General features: G+C 43.7%; 1 protein-coding gene across 1 annotated transcript in view; it reads left to right on the top strand.

The window, feature by feature from the left end:
- Nucleotides 1-15938, top strand: part of TBC1D9 (TBC1 domain family member 9) — a 109108-nt gene extending 93170 nt beyond the window's left edge. Inside the window, exons 16-21 of the mRNA XM_026499388.4 lie at nt 4590-4830; nt 9939-10004; nt 10801-10887; nt 12433-12507; nt 12602-12705; nt 13773-15938. Of these exons, the coding sequence (XP_026355173.1) occupies nt 4590-4830; nt 9939-10004; nt 10801-10887; nt 12433-12507; nt 12602-12705; nt 13773-14492 (1293 nt within the window). The 3' untranslated portion in view covers nt 14493-15938. The remainder of the gene's footprint in view (nt 1-4589; nt 4831-9938; nt 10005-10800; nt 10888-12432; nt 12508-12601; nt 12706-13772) is intronic.
- Nucleotides 15939-17683: the final 1745 nt, after the last annotated feature.

Genomic DNA, 17683 nt, shown 5'->3' with positions numbered 1-17683 from the left:
GGGAATAAAAGAGTTCCCTTTAATGATTCAGTTAGTTGTAGGTTTTCCTGTTAAGTCGTTAAAGGACAGCGTGAGGATCAACATGTGTAAATACAGAGAGCTGAGAGTATAAAAACGGAATGCTTAATGTGAAAAATGAGCATGTTCTCCTAACTCATTTAAGCCGATGTTTTAGCTTCGTGGCACTCCATATATTTTAGCTGTTTCCTTGGACTTGACAAAAAGGGGTATTACTTTATAATACTCATTGGAGCAATGGCAATTGAGTTTAAACACTGCCTGAAATTATTGTAAATTGTGATTTTTTTTTAAATATTAAGCTGCATTAAAGCACCCTTAGAGCTTTCCTATATTCAGCTATGTTAAAACACACTGAAAAAGAAATATGTAGCTAGAATAAGAAGAAAGCTGTTCAGCTGTCTAAGGAACAGCCTGATTGATTAAATTTCTGTGGTTTTCGTTCCATAATTCAGCCCATACCAATCTTAGGTCTGAATGACAAAACATTTTATTAATAAATATAGCAAAGTAGAATTTTTTTCTTCTAGAAAAAAATACTTTTGTCTTAACTATCTTTATCAGCCTCATAGGTAAAAATGTGGCAATGAGCAGGAGAAAACTTTGAAAAGATGTCTTTTATGCTGATACCAATTTTATCCTGATTTCTTTTTTTTTTTTTAATGATTTTTTATTATATTATGTTAGTCACCATACAGTACATCCCCGGTTTCCAATGTAAGGCTCGATGATTCATTAGGTGTGTATAACACCCAGTGCACCATGCAATACGTGCCCTCCTTACTACCCATCACCAGTCTATCCCATTCCCCCACCCCCCTCCCCTCTGAAATCCTCAGTTTGTTTCTCATAGTCCATAGTCTCTCATGTTTCATTCCCCCTTCTGATTACCCCCCCTTTCTTTATCCCTTTCTTCCCCTACCGATCTTCCTAGTTCTTATATTCCGTAGATGAGAGAAATCATATGATAATTGTCTTTCTCTGCTTGATTTACTTCACTTAGCATTTTCCCCTCCAGTGCCGTCCATGTTGCAGCAAATGTTGAGAACTCGTTCTTTCTGATAGCTGAGTAATATTCCATTGTATATATGGACCACAACTTCTTAATCCAGTCATCTGTTGAAGGGCATCTCAGCTCCTTCCACGATTTAGCTATTGTGGACATTGCTGCTATGAACATTGGGGTGCATATGGCCCTTCTCTTCACTACGTCTGTATCTTTGGGGTAAATACCCAGTAGTGCAATGGCTGGGTCATAGGGTAGCTCAATTTTTAACTTTTTAAGGGACCTCCACACTGTTTTCCAGAGTGGCTGTACCAACTTGCATTCCCACTAACAATGTAGGAGGGATCCCCTTTCTCCACATCCTCTCCAGCAATTGTTGTTTCTTGCCTTGTCTATTTTTGCCATTCTAACTGGCGTAAGGTTTATCCTGATTTCTAATTGGATAGCTTCTTGTATGTAGTGCCTTTTCCTGCCAGAGCTAAACATGACTATTTGGAGGACTGCAAAGATAGCAGGAAGCATAAAAGGACGAACAAAGATCTGGGTTGAGTACTAATAGATCTTAGCATCAGAGGATGTGATAGCTGGGAATGTTTTTGCTAATATTCCCACTTGCTTGTGAGCTACTGAAGAGCGCCACTATTTTATTTCTTCTTGTTTTGCTGCTGCCTGCCCTAGGGGCTCTGCCTGGCAGGTGCTCTAAACACGTGTGTTGAATACATAGGTAAATTAGTGATCACTTACCCATCCAGTATAAGCTCTGCATGTTTCTGATGCGGGTGCACGGCTGGTTAGTGATGCCCTTCGTGCAGCCCAGCAGTGTGACCCGCAGAGTGGATACCACCCCCTCCCCCACCAGCCTCCCTTTGGCATTTGACGGTGAAGTCTTTATAATATGCCAGCCCATCCGTATTTTATCCGTACATCGTAACGACTGCTCAGTGTAAGCTGGTTATCCATAAGAAAGAGTCCCTCTTGGTTTCATAAAGGAAAAATATAATGATCCAGCTTGGATCAAAACAAAAAGATACAAGGATCCAGTTAAGATCCGATTATAAAGGGATGCTGAGGACCAGAAGAAATGTGCTTCATGGGATGGCGTGGAGGTTAGAGCTGGGCTTTGGGGTAAGTGAACAGAAGCGGGAGTAGCAGCCGGAGGCAGCAAGGCTGTGAACAGGTAACGGGAAGGGCAGTGACATTAGAAAGAGGAGGCTGGGGGATGCCCGGGCAAGGAGGACCAGGCTGGTTGTGCGGAAGTCCCGGATGTGGAGATTGCTAAAGCCACGGCTTCTTCCCTGGGCACCCTGCACTCTCTGCTCGGCGCACCGTCAGGTACCAGGTGTGTCCTGTGGACCCTGAGGATATGCCTGAAGAAAACACGCTATTCTTAGACTCCAGAGCCCTGCCCGAGTTCCCCAAATCTACCCAGCACACCAAGAAAGAATCCGAGACTCTGCATCAGGGTTGGGAAGGAGCCTCAAGAGATAACTGTGGAACCCAAGATAAAAACCTCAGTTATGGACTCTCTTTTGAGTCTTCTGAACACTCTAATCGGCATTAGATCACTTGAACAAACATGTATTGAGGTGTCAGTATGTGTCAGACACTCTGCCAGCCTCTTGAGTCCTTTAAAAAGTTTCCAGGGGGGTTTCTGCAGATACAAAGGAAAGGTGCAGCCCTCTCCCAAAGAGCTCATCAACTTGTCAAACCACTAAGCCTCCACCTGAAACTAATGTAACATTGTGTGTCAACTGTACTCAAACTAAAAAAAATAAAAAAATAAGTTAAACTTGGAGGAAAAAGGTGGAAAGGCTGCCACCTTGAGGCATGTTTGATGGAAAATGTAGTTCAGGGCCCCTTTGCCCTAGTTTCTCTTGAACTCTGAATGAGTCCTTAGGTGCTTTCTGGATGTCTGGGTCCCTGGTCCCTACATGATGGAGTGTGGGGGCTTACCAAGGTACAGGCTTGTCTTTGCCTGATGGTTGGGAGCACCATGAAAGGGCCTGGAGCCACATTCAAGCCTGGTTCCAGAGTAACTTGAAGGTTTCAGTAGGAGGAAATGCTCTGGGCAACCTTTATCCACTGACATAGCTCAGGTAAAGAGGACTCCTCCCAGGGGCAGATCACCAACACCGTCCCACCCACAGAAGGCTGCTGGGCATCCCCTTCCCGCTCAATCCTTGCGGCCTCTCTGATCTCAGCCTCTCTGATCTCAGCCTCGCCTACCTGCCTTCCTCTGATAGGCGCACTCTGACCTCCCTCTGCAGCCAGGAATGCGCCCCAAAGGCCTGGTGAACTCTGACCTGCTTCCTTCACTCTCCTGAGACTGCATTGTGGAAGCCTGGCTTTGTCTCTGCTCCCCACCTCTCCTTCCTCTCTTGCCTACTCCCACTCCTCTCTCTCTTAACTTATTAGCTGTGATTCCCAGTAAACAATTGTGATAGAGACATTTGAGCTTTGCTCCTTTCTAAGTGAGAGCAAAACTGAAGTACTACGCACATGACTGACCCCCCCTTACACAACTCCCAGGCAAGGGGGAAAGATCTGTTTCGAAAGTGCTTTTTTTTTTTTATTGCAGTATTTATACGTTACTGTCGTGAAATACTCAGTACAATAGGGAATAAAGTAAAAATAAAGTCCTCCTTTTCATGCCCCTCCCATCTCTCCCATCTACCATCCAGAGCTAACTGTAAATGGTGGGGGAGGGGTGTCCTTCTGGGCTTTTCTTTTACAAGAGTTTTATCTTTGTGGTCTTCCTAGAATGGGTGCATATATCTACCAGAATCAATATGACTTCATGAATAAGAGGCTGCCTTGTTTCCAAGGACAGAAACAGGAAGCTTTTTGTTGTTTCCAGCTCTCTATTCTCCTTCCCATAGTGGTTCCTACTCATAATTTTCCTAGAGCTATTTTCAGATGTATGCAATAAGAAGACCACACGTTTGTAGCTTGAATACTGTGACTATGATATTTATGTAATTTCAGTGACCAAGAGACAGGGGGTTTATGGGCCACTACACTAGGACTTCAGAAACCCCCAATGTCATCATGCTTGTGCTCTGAGTAACTGGGTGGACAACCTGTGAGAGCCACTCAGCCTCTGGGCTTTCTCACCCTCACCTAGAAAACAAGGTGGTCAGATCACTTAAATGACAGAGCCTTTTCAGGTTAACATTCTGTTTAATTTTTTTAAATGAAAAGTTTTGCTTATTTTCACAGGAGTTATTTTTTTAAATGCTTGTGAGTGTGTGTGTGAGGGAGAAGAACACGGGGGTACGGGAGGGATGTTGGGGGGGGACTTTCTTCACCTGCCTCCAGGAATCGAACTGGACCTTTCACGCCAGATGTAAGCTGCAGGGGTGGTTACTGTGCAGTTAGTGGGTGGGCGGTGGAGGTCTGCGTAGAACAAGGAGAACACCGGGAGCCCTGAGACCAGAGCACTGCCCCAGGAGATGTACACGGTTGACCAAAAGCCTTTTTCCCAACGTCAGGCAGGGCCCTTTTCTTCCTGGTATTTGCTGTGAGATCGCCTCCCCAGTAACCCTCCTGTTCTCTCCTTTTCCAGGCAGAGCATCTCACCAGCTGCTACTGGGGCGGGAGCAGCAATGCGCTGGACCGGCACGACCCCAGCCTGCCTTACCTTGAACAGTATCGCATCGACTTTGAGCAGTTCAAGGGGATGTTTGCTCTCCTCTTTCCCTGGGCCTGTGGAACTCACTCGGAAGTGCTGGCCTCCCGCTTGTTCCAGTTATTAGATGAAAACGGAGATTCTCTGATAAACTTCCGAGAGTTTGTCTCTGGGCTAAGTAAGCACGTGATGTAATGACAACTTTGGAGGGGACAGTGCCGCGCTCCTGGTGGTCCTCAGTGCTGCCCTCAGGGCCCCAGCCCCACTCTGCCTCCCAAGATTGGGTTTAGAGGGCAGGGGAGCACATTTCAAGGTTTGCAGACTGCTGGTGACATTTGTTTTTTGGGAATGGATTTACGATATGAGTAAAGCATTTTCTTCTACGTTAGTTAGCTCTCAGCACTAGTTAAAATACATTATCAGAGAATCTGCAAGACAATAAAATGCCAACTTAAACACTGAAACCACAGACTATGATAACTTTATAAGAGAAAAATAAATATTTGGGTGGATTATTTTTCTTTGACAAAAACTGTATTATATTTCATAAAATTTTATAAAAACATTTCATAATGTTTTTAATAGAGGGCTGAAGAAACCACAACAGCTCTGCAGTCTAAATGGAGGTCTTTTCTCTCCCTTTTGCTTGGAGGAAGGACCGTCATGAGCAAGGACACCCACTCTCACAAGCAGCACGCAGTTTCTGCCCGTCAGCCTCACTGACCGTGATTCTGTGTTAGCAGGACTGCCCTCTGTTCTTTTGAACTCTTGTTCTGCGTGTTATTCAGCAGAAGAGCTACAGGCTGGTAGAGGTTGGCCCAGCAGATAGGAGGTTCTGGTTGTAGCAGGCGTTATGTCAGGCTGCCAGAATGAGAGAAAAAGGGAAAAAAAGTTGATTCTAATTGTGCTACTTTGTTTTTTTTTTTTTTAAATATTTTATTTATTTGTTTGATGGAGAGAGAGACAGCCAGTGAGAGAGGGAACACAAGCAGGGGGAGTGGGAGAGGAAGAAGCAGTCTCCTAATGGAGGAGCCTGACGTGGGGCTCGATCCCAGAACGCTGGGATCACGCCCTGAGCCGAAGGCAGACGCTTAACGACTGCGCCACCCAGGCGCCCCTAATTGTGCTACTTTGTGACGTTGGCCATGTACTTTAAAACGACATGCCTAGGAAAGATGAAGGGGTCAGGCATGGAGCCAATGATGATTCCAAAAAGTGCTCTAAATCTTTAAGAATAATGACTAGAAGGCTTAAAGGCCAGAGAAAGCGGATGGTTTTTAAAAAGGCAAAGGGGTATAGATGAGATGCTCTTAGGAAGGAAAGAATTATTTATATAAAGCACTCACGTGTATGCTTAAAGGGGGAGGGGGACATGGAAGAACTAGCCTTTTTTTTTTTTTTAAGATTTTATTTAGAGAGAGAGAGAGCACGAGCAAAGGGGGAGAGGGAGAAGCAGGCTCCCCACTGAGCAGGGAGCCCGACGTGGGACTCGATGCCAGGACCCCAAGATCGTGACCTGAGCCAAAGGCAGCCACTTAACCCACTGAGCCACCCAGGCAGCCCAGAACTAGCCTTTTTTAAGTGTAGACGCTGTTTGGATGCTTTAGAATTTGTACTTGATCGCAAGATCCAAACAGCAGCCTTTTGAGGGGATCCCAGTGACATGCAGCATTTACTGTGCTCCGGGCACAGCCCCAATGCTAAATGTACCTTTAATCTGCCCAAGGCACACAACGACAAAGTTGGAGTTCGACCCCAGGCACTCCAGGGGCACAGTTGGTGCTGTTACTATTATGCTTTATTACCCACCTGCTTACTATTATCATCCCACCCCCTTTGTCAGTTAAAGAGATGAAAGCTCCGAAAAGTTAAATAACTTGCTGGGATATTAGTTTTTAGTGAGTCAATACTTAATCTGTCATTGAACTGAACTGTACAGTTAGTCCTGCTGGGCCTGGGACTCACACAAGGGCTGTCAGTCTTGATCGCTCACCCTTATCTCACTAGTCTGTGCTGACGACAGCAAGCAGGGTATTTTTTTAGGGAAGGAGGAGCCATCAACTTTTAATTACACAAGTAACACATAAGTACCTTCCACTTTTTAAAAAACAAAACAATCCAGGGCCAAAGACCCCTTTGACCCTCTTCCAGTCTTTTCTACTCCAAGGTAAACTACTTATTACCAGATTGGTAGCTATCAAAAGGAGATTTTTAAAAATTATCTTTGGACATGGATAAGGAAGAAGAAAAAGAGACCGTTCTGCATGTAGAAAGTGATAGAAATCAATATAAATATTTAATTTACTTAAGTTCAGTGACTCGAGTAAGAAAATACTCTTTAAAATCTTCAAGAAAGGAAAGAGAAGCTTGCAGTCCGGGATAGTGAAAACACTGGAAAAGAGTATTCAGGCTTCTCAAAATGCAATCGAGTTCTTGAGCAAAGTAAGCCTCGCCCCAGATACTGGGAAAATGCTCAGAGCTGTTGTTAGTTATGTGGGTCAATTATAGTTACGGAGACAGACAGAAAAGAGAAGTTCTGTTCAGTCTTTAAAAACTAAAAGATGAATTCTGGAAAAGATGGATTAGTAATTTTAATGCCAGTCCCCAGAAAGTTCCCTCGAGAAATTCATGAACAGATGGTCTATATGGAATTAGAAATGAAGGGTTCCTATCAGAAGCCACGAATGAGCTGTATCTCCTTTTCCAGTCGTGTTGCTGAAAGGCAGTCTCTAAATATGTCATAGATGTCATGATGCAGCTGGTCATTTGACAGATAGCTCGTTATAAATGGAAAAGGTAGGAGTATGTAAAAGTTGGTGATTGGGTGACTGGCTGAACACTACCCCCCCCCCCTTGGGATGGTTAATGAATCAGTTACAACTGAGTTCTCTAGTACCTTGGGCTTGATATTTAACCTCTGATCTTTCTTCATTTGCAAATGAGTTACTGTCAGGATTAAATGAAATACTTCGAGTAGAGTTATTGGAACAGTGCGTGACTTAGAAAGGGTTAGTTATTATTGTTACTATGATTACTCTTCATCCCCCTCTACTGGACTCAGTCGGCAACTGAAGCCACAGAAAAAGAAGGCCAAATTAAAACTTGTTAAAAAACAAAAAACAAAAAACAGTATTGCTCACCAAATTTTCCAACTAAAGTCCAATGTCTGATATTTTGAATATTGGGGATCTGAAAGAATGAGTTTCTATGTGACGTTGACTCAATAAAGGCCAACTCTGGTAGTTTTATAACTGGAAAAAAGAGAGAGAGAGGAGGCCTACTCCCCCAATGTGTGGGCTACACGAAGCTGAGAGAGAGAGCCAATACATTGAATGACAAAAATGAGATTAAAAAAAATAGGACTGGAGGAAATGATTGGCAACAACAAATTGGTAAGAATAAACCAGAAATCCTAAATTTTAAGAAATGATTATGAAAACAAAAACAAAAAAAAAACAGGGGCGCCTGGCTGGCTCAATTGGTGGAGTGTGCAACTCCTGATCTCGGGGTTGTGAGTTTGAGCCGCATGTTGGGTAGAGAGATTACTTAAAAATAAAAAATATTTTAAAAACCCAAAAAACTAGCTAGCGTTTTTACATATGGTATGGTGGATTTAAGCATGGGATCTAGGGTCAGACAAATGTCAGTACAGATCCTGGGCTTGCCACTTACTAGTCTATGACCTTGAATGCAGTACTTACCACCAATAAGCTCAACTTTCCTCATCTGTAAAATCGAGATAATATTTATCTCCATCTCATAGAATTGTGCGAGGAAAGTGAACTACACAAGTTAAATAGCATGGGACTTAACACAAAGCAAGGAATTAATAAATGTCCTTATTTTCATGATGAGTATTAGTTGTTGTGCAAACATCTTGGGGTTTAGTTAACCATGTGGTCAATATGAAACTCCAGAGTGAAAGAGTATAAGAAATTGAACGCAGACTCAGTCTGTATTAGAAGAGTTGAGAATAGCTCCACTATTCTGTGAAGTGGACAAGAGGCTTCTGGAACTCTTCTTCCAGAGAGAGGATATTGATTGACAAGTTGACACATAAGGTAGATGTGCATAAAAGTAGGGAAGGGTTTACAAACTATGTCACATGAGAAAGTGGAAAATAGATAAACTTGCCTTGAAAAGATAAGCTTGAGGGAGACAGCTGCGTTATCCTCAAAATCTGAAGGTTTGTGGTATTGAGGCAACAGAAATATTCTGTTTGCCTTTAAAGAGTAGAATAAGGGAAAGAGCAGTTCTCAACCTTTAAGTCATGGACTCTTGGAGATCTAATAAGGACTGTGGATATTTTCTCCCCCACAAAAAGACATATGGACATAGAGACAAAAATTTTACATTTTAGGGGCTTCATGGACTTTCTGAAGTTGAGATTGCAGGTTAGGGATCCTAAGACAGAAAAACTGCAGAATTTTCAGTATTTAAGAATACATCGGTGGAATGAAATGCCTCTGGTGGTGACGATCTCCAGTCTCTGAGAGTGTTCAAGCAGGTGCTAGACTCCGGTCTTTCATGGATCACAGGAGATGCCTACATTCAGTGGGACATCAGACAAGACAACCCCCGATGTTCCTGCTAACCCAGATTCTGTGATTCCTCTTTTCCCAAAGCTGATTCATCTCCAACTAGGTGCTCTAAGACTAGATATTTACAGAGGATTTTCTGATTCCTGAAATAAATAGGGACTTCAAAGGAAGAAGTAACAGAGTTCTTTTGATTGAAGTGATGGTGATTTAGTGGCAGATAGATTAGGATGAATTAAACTGAAGAAACATTTTGGAGACCCCCAAAACAACTAAACGGGGTTTCTACAATGAGTAATTGGAAGCAATCTCAAACATATTTTGAGATTATTTCTGAATTCCATTAGAGTGCTGAGACCCAGTCATGATTTTTCTTATTAATAATGCATTTATTATGTGCCAGGCACTATTCTAAGCATTTTATATGTGTTCTCACATTTAATTCTCACATTCCTTTGATCCTGATGTCAAGACCACTGGTAGAATCTTCTGTGTATCATCCGGCCTTATACAGGGGAAACAGAGATACAGAGAGGTTAACTCTCTGAAGGGCGTATAGTAAGTACAAAGGATTTGAAACCAGGCATCCTGGTTCCAGAGCTCTTCCCCCAAATATGTGCTGGCCAGACCTTTTGTCACCCAGTATCTTGATTTCAGTTCGCAAAAAGTAGACTTTCCGGGGGAATGCTAAGCCCACAGGTGTTGGCACCACACAATACATATCACATTGGTACTTACGTGATTCTAGGTGCTGCATGCCACGGGGACCTAACGGAGAAACTCAAACTCCTGTACAAAATGCACGTCGTGCCTGGTAAGTGAGCTACACGAGGAGCCCATGTATCTGTAGCTATGACCTGGGGTGTGTGTGTGTGTGTGTGTACACACACAAAATCACTGGTCACTAAGGGTGATCTGAATAGTAATTACCTACATCGGTTCCTGAATCAGTAAGTGCTTGAATCCATGGTCATTTACCTGTCCGAGGTATGAGTTGTAATAGAAAAGAGCAGACTTCTGCAAGAGAGAGAACAAATAGCGTTTGGTAACTCATGGGATACAAAGGTTGTAAAAGAGAAAAGAGGGTAGGTCCCTGAGACTTTGAGTTAAGAAGGAATCGTTTTAACACTGATAGAAACAAGTGGGAAAGATGGAGAGGTTTTGAGCTCAGGTTTTAAAAAGGTTGGCCTGTAGCTGGGATATATCTAGCAAACACTTAAAAATATATATATATGAGGAATTAGCATTAAGGACAGAAATAGGGTAGAACTGTAGATTCGAGAATTATCTTTAATTGCATACAGTTTCCTAAAAGTTGGTTTGTGAAGCATTTCACAAAATTTGGGAAAATCTCATAAAAAGGAGATATAAAAGGACACTTTGGTGTGAGGTTGTTAAAAAGGAAGATGGAGTGAAAAATGGAGTGAGCCCCCCCTGCCGCTCATAAGGCTTTAGAGGCCGCAGGCGTTCAGGGCCCCCGGTGATGGGCCCCACTCCACCTTCGTAACGTCAGCTCTCACCCTCCCTTGTCACTGCTTTAACAGCTAAAGCACGCTTTCATTGAGGCTCCGTTCTGCCAATCTGAGAATTACCTCTCCTCCTCTCTCTAGAGCCATCTTCTGATCAAGACGAGCCAGATTCTGCTTTTGAAGCAACTCAGTACTTCTTTGAAGATATCACCCCAGAATGCACACATGGTAAGCGACTTTCCTCGCCAGGGGTACTGTGTTTCTTTTCTGCAGAGCCCCCGTCATCGGAAGAAGCTGTCTCCTAAGCTAGTCAGTCAGAGAAGTATACCAATCCAGTTGCCTCGTATGTTACTTTTCACATTTCTGAAGTCGGGCAACCAACTACTGGGGAGCGGCTACTTGGCCCACGGAAGGGACCACGTACACCGTGTCCCCCTGACTTAGGGAAAACATGGCCCAAAGAGCTATATATTTTGCTCCCCTCTCCCTGCTGTAGTCAGGCTCATTAAGAACATCATCCTGTTAGTATGCTGCTCTCCAGAATCAGGACGTGTCTGCCAGAAAGAGTTCTCTTGTATCTGTCTTTGCTCTGTAACAGCCGTCAGCAGACTTGCCCGTGGGCCCAATGTGGTCCATGGTCCATTTGCACAGCCTGTGAACCAAGAATGGCTTTTCCATTTTTAAATGGTTTTTAGAAATCAGAAGTATAATAATATTTCATGAGGGGAAAATTATATGAAATTTAAACTTCAGCGCCTAGAAATAGTTTTATTGGCATACAGCCAAGCCGCTCGTTTATGTTTTGCCTCTGGCTACTTCGTGCTGCAGGGGTAGAACCGAGTAGTTGAGACAGAGACAGTATGGCCTGCAGAGCCTAAAATATTAACTCTCTGGCCCTTTACAAAATAACCGTGCTGACTGCTGCCTCATGTAGTTGTTAGACGGACACAGACATGACTCCACTCATTGTATACGTCTGCAGATCTGTAGATCGGCACGTACTGTTTACTTGTGAACTGCTAGAATGTATTCTGACAGCTGAAAGACTGAATGGGAATGGGGGTGGGGGTTATATGCCTCTCCTTTTTGAAGTCCTTATGTGCCCTGTGATGTCCTAAGAAGAAAAAGGAAAACAGTTATAAGTGGTTTCCTTGAAAGTTATCATATCTTTGAAATACCAGATTATGAATGTAAGGAATTTTGTAGGATTTTTTTGTTTTCCTTTTTATCAACATAGATCTTTTTTTTTTTTTTTTTTAAGTTCTTGATCTTCTGCAAGGCCTGGCAGAAAACTGGTCTCATGTGTACAAAGTTAAGATGATGATGTAACAGAGAGGGTAGGGAAATCAACATTCACTGGGCCAACACCACCATTTTTTAAGTACGGAAGACTACATGACATCGTTCCTTTAATCCCTAATTCTACACTGAACCCCAGTTGCGAAAAATAATTCTGGGGGAAACCATTACTGAGAAGTAGGCCTATCAGATAAAATATGGAACACGTAGTAAAAGCTAAGTTTGAGATACTTAAAAAATCATTTGTTCAGCCTATGTTCCATGTGATATTTAAGACTCACTTATACTAAAGCATTATTGGTTATTTATCTCAAATCAAATTTAACGCCATGTCCTGGGTTTTGGTTTTGGTTTTGTTTGTTTTGCTGAATCAGGCAACCCGACCTAGAGGTTTTTCTGTTTGCTACAACTGCTGAATCTCTGGGTTTATTATATAATCTTGTGCTCTTTTTTCTTGTGAATATTTCTTGGCAGTGGTTGGGTTGGATAGCAGGAGGAAGCACGGAGCAGATGACGGCTTCGTTACAGTGAGTCTGCAGCCAGACAGAGGTAAGAATGTCCTCCTTGGCTAGTTTACCTTAGTGCTGGTGGGACACTTGTTTCTTGACCTTGGAATACTTACTTCTTGACACTTCGGTTTTAGGGAAGAGGGCAAATTCTCAAGAAAATCGTAATTATCTGAGACTCTGGACTCCAGAAAATAAATCTAAATCAAAGAACGCAAAGGATTTACCCAAATTGAATCAGGTAAGTGTTTAACATTTCAGTTTATTCATTGCGAACCTTGGCGCTCTGTTTTCTAGTCATAGAAAAATGTAGCATAAGTACCCCTCAAAGATAATGGTAACTCGGGCTGTTAGGGTCTGTTTGGATCTGTTTTGTGCATGGTTTTGTGCATCAGAAATAGGCTCAGTCGTGAGAAGGTGACCCCTTCAGAGAAATGTGAATCACACAAGATTCCGTTTTGAGACTACAAGCACTCTCATTTCAGTTATTAAAAATACCCTCAGATACTCAAAAGACAAGCTCATGCTGTTTTCAGATCACTGTGCTCGGCTATAAAGATATCTAACACATTTTCTCCTTAAGAAGCTGAAATGTCATGAGGCAGATAAAACAGTATAAATAATTGTAACACAAGATGACAATGCTGGGTTTCCTGATGGAGAGCAGATAAGTCACGTGGGTGGGGGCTCATGTCATGGGAGAGGGGACTGGAGCTCACCTTGGGCTGTATACCAAAGCGTGTAGACGTGAAATGAGATGAGGCCTGGGATTTACTTATGATACTTGAACAAAGAATAAAAGAGTTAATGGAGCAACTGTCTGACAGTCATTTCTGACTCTAGGTGACAGGTACATGAAGGTTCATTATTTCATTCTTTCTACTTTTATGGATGTTGAAAAATTTTCAAATTAAAAGGAATGGAAACATGAGTAAAGAGACTTTAAGCAACACGTCAATTCATCCGACATCTAGGACTTTTTCTGGAGTCTTTCAGGAGCCCTAATATTTTAAGTTTTTATTTATTTTATTTGACAGAGAGAGAGAGAGAACAAGCAGGGGGGACGGCGGGCAGAGGGAGAGAGAGAAGCAGACTCCCCACCGAGGAGGGAGCCCGATGCAGGACTGAATCCCAATCCCGGGACCCTGGGGTCATGACCTAAGCCGAAGGCAGACGCTTAACTAACTGGGCCACCCAGGCGCCCCTAGGAACCCTAATATTAAATAGCTTTCCAATCCACTTCAGTCCTGCCTCTGTGCTTCCCATGAGATGGTCACATCCTTTGTGTTTCTCTGAATCACTTCTCAGGGGCAGTTTATTGAGCTGTGTAAGACCATGTATAACATGTTCAGCGAAGACCCCAACGAGCAGGAGCTGTACCACGCCACGGCTGCAGTGACCAGCCTCCTGCTGGAGATTGGGGAGGTCGGTAAGCTCTTCGTCAGCCAGCCTGCAAAGGAGGGCGGCAGTGGGGGCAGCGGACCCACCTGCACCCCGGGCATCCCAGGCATGCTCTTCCCCAAGAAGGGGCCCAGCCAGCCTTACGTGGTGGAGTCTGTTGAACCCCTCCCGGCCAGCTTGACGGTGGAGGAGGAGCACTCCCTGGGAGGGCAGATGGAGGACATTAAGCTGGAGGACTCCTCCCCCCGGGACAACGGGGCCTGCTCCTCCATGCTGATTTCCGATGACGACACCAAGGACGACAGCTCCATGTCCTCGTACTCGGTGCTGAGTGCCGGCTCCCACGAGGAGGACAAGCTGCACTGCGAGGACATTGGGGAGGACACAGTCCTGGTGCGCAGCGGCCAGGGCACGGGGGCACTGCCCCGGAGCACCAGCCTGGACCGGGACTGGGCCATCACCTTCGAGCAGTTCCTGGCCTCCCTCCTGACTGAGCCGGCGCTGGTGAAGTACTTTGACAAGCCCGTGTGCATGATGGCCAGAATCACCAGTGCAAAAAACATCCGGATGCTGGGCAAGCCCCTCACCTCGGCCAGTGACTATGAGATCTCGGCCCTGTCAGGCTGACACCTGCGCCTTCACTGGGGATGGGGACACGGGAGGGAGGGGAAGGGTTTTTTTGTTTTGTTTTGTTTGTTTGTTTTTTAATGTTCTGTGTTGGGGTTTCTTTCTTCCCTTTAAATTAAATATTTATTAGTACCCGGCTTGAAGCCTAGTGTTTTCATAATATAATACAATGAAAACCGTTGGAGAAATATTTAAACACCTCGATATAGGTACAGTACACTGTCTTGGGGGGAGGGGGATTTACCAGAATACAGTTTGTTCAGTGAATTCCAAAAAAAGATGAATCTGTCCGTGGTATGTGTGTATTTAACTTCTTAATCTAGCTGTTGAGCTGTAGCCATGGTTTGAAAAACAGTGCTCTTTAATGCTAAATAAGGCAACAGCCATTTGTGTATTTGGGCTTTCTAAATGAAAGTAGACCCGTAAGGAAAATGAATGCCGCGAACACAAGAATGTTCCCAGAGGGAAAAGACACTGTCAGCCGAGGGAAATCCTGTACCATCTTAGGGAGCATTCAAAATATTTTTTAATATTTGAAATATATTTCATAAAAGTCCTCTATTCAAAAATCATATTCAACAGATGTTTCCTTTCAAGCAGAAAACATTTGAGGTTCTAAACAATTATGAACATGTAACTGATTTTTACATGACACCAGAATCATGCCTTGTAGTTGATCAACCTGGACCAATACCAGACTGATTTTGCATTAGAAAACCATTCTGATTATTTAAGTCAGCTGACCAGAATTCAGGGAAAATGAACAGTCTTTTGTTACAGAGAATCTGAAAATGGCAACAAAGATGACAGAGGGCTCAGGATTTTTTTTTTTTTTTTCCTGGAAAGAGTAAAAGTACTGATGCTTCTGATACTGGATCTTCAGCCTCTTGTTACTCATTGCAAATAAAGCAAAAACTAAAACAATAAACTTTACCATTTCTATATTCTACATAGATTCGAGAAATTATATACCATGTATCGCCTATGATCATCTTTCCAGTTAGATCAATGTAAAGTAGAGATCGTGTAAACTTAAAAAAAAAATCTGCAAGATAATGTACCTGAATGTTTTAAAGCAGAACTTGTCACTTTATTAAAAGAATAGTATGCTCTATCTATTTCCTGAATGGATGTGGAAAAGAAGACTAGCGCACCTGCACTTTGGATTCTTGCTTTTTTTAAAATTTTATTACTGTTACAGTTTTGCCTTTTACAGATGTTGAAGGTTTTCTCTCCTTGTTGAATCATCATCATGGTCACATTTTCTTTGCTTCTTCACAGTGTTCTTTCAACACATTCCTTTATGATGCATTGTGTTTTTATTTTAGCTCTTGCTGCCGTTTTTTATTTCATTTACAGAATGATTTTTAAACTGTCCAATGAAGTAGTGTTAACCTCAAGTAGGACAAATGTGAACAAATAAAATACATCAGATATTCAGACACAGCTTTTACCTCAGTGTGTGCGTTCCTGCCTAAGGCAATGACGTGACTCTTCCGACAACTCTGGGGACGGGAGATTCTCTCTGGGCAATCATTTTGACTAAGTACACCAGCGCTTACAGGCAAATATTTTGAGATAAGAAATACCATATGTAGTGATGTGCGTGCGAATGGGTGTATTTAAAATAAGGAAGAGAATGCTTATCAGTTATCTAATTATTTAACTTACCCTGCAGAAGCGATAAAAGCATGAAAATCCCTCTGTTTCATCCTTATTAATACACGGTAGTACCATTTGCTTTGTATCTAGTTGAGTAGTCATTCATTTCATTTAACTTTAAGACAGTTACACATCATTCCATCACTGGTTTCTATCTTGCTGGGGCGCCTGGGTGGCTCAGTCGGTTGGGCGTCTGCCTTCGGCTTGGGTCATGATCCCGGAGTCCTGGGATGGAGCCCCATGTCGGGCTCCCTCGGCGGGGAGTCTGCTTCTCTCACTCACTCATTCTCTCAAATAAAATCTAAAAAGGATAAAAAGAACTATAAAATCTGATACTCTTGCTCACCTCTACCTTGCCAAAATCGAAGAGGGATGGTGGGGGCGGGGGAGAATAAGCATGTGTTTAAATGTGTTGCCCCAGATAAACAAGAGGAGTCAGAATTTCCCATGATTGCTGAGCGGGCTTTGAACAGTGTGTCTCTGAGAGCAGACGTCTGTGTCGATGCCGGATTGTGCTACTGGCCTCCCCCCCCCCCCCCCCCCCCCCCCCGTTCCGACACCCCACTGTGCAACGCCGCAGGAACATACTTACTGCCTAACGGCTGTGTTTAGTCCGCCGGCTTCTCTAGGCCGCATGCGGAGGAGCCCTGAGCCTTTGAGTTGGTTATTTACAGCTTAGCCCATGAGACAAATAGGCCTGTCAGCTCATCTTCCTCAGCCTGCAGAAGGCAGGCAGAGCATTTTCTGAAAAAAGATTCAAGTTCCTGGTTTGTCTGTAATGGTTGTGTTGTGTCTTTTTAGTATCTTCATGGATTATTCTATTTCAATTGATTGTGATTTACTATCTCTGAGTGGTCCCTTTTGAACTAGCTTTGATTAGATTCCCGGGCTAATAAACATTACACCCTCCAGACGGTTCTCTTGAGTCTGCCCTCATGGACTTGACCTGGCATCCCAGTGAGCTCTTCGCTACAGAGTGCTGGGCCTTGGCCTCAGCAGGGCTTTTACCTATGAAAACTCAAAAGCAAAAGCTACTGCCAGGAGGAAGGAAGGAACCATCTGGAGCCTGGATGCTAGGGAAACCACAGATCTAGCCTCGTTCCATCCAGCGTCACTTCCAGTCTGATTCTGGATACGGGGGGGGGGGGGGGGACAGCCACGTGGAAGTCCCACAAAGGGAGCCACGGGCAGTGAGAAGGCTCACATGCCAACAGTGTGCTCACCTCCCTCCCAGGTATGTGGTCTGGGAGCCCGGGCAGCCAGACAGAGGGCAGCTCACAGTATGTCCTTGTCACAGCAGGACTCACTTTTCTGTTCCCACAGATTCGCTGGCAGCCTCCCAGTCTTGGGCTGGTCTCGGGGGCCTAAGCGTAGAGCTGTTTCAGTTCTTGACTCTAACAGAGTGAGAGTTGAGGGAGGGGTTAAAATCGCACACGTGGCTCACAGATTTTGACAGCATGACAGAGGATGCTGTAACCACTCAAACTAGCCAGTGCGGAAAATGAATAAACTGTAATACTTTGTATACT

This window comes from Ursus arctos, unplaced genomic scaffold (assembly GCF_023065955.2).
Source record: "Ursus arctos isolate Adak ecotype North America unplaced genomic scaffold, UrsArc2.0 scaffold_11, whole genome shotgun sequence".
In the NCBI taxonomy this organism is placed as follows: Eukaryota; Metazoa; Chordata; class Mammalia; order Carnivora; family Ursidae; genus Ursus; species Ursus arctos.
This window is presented reverse-complemented; position numbering and strand designations above follow the sequence as displayed.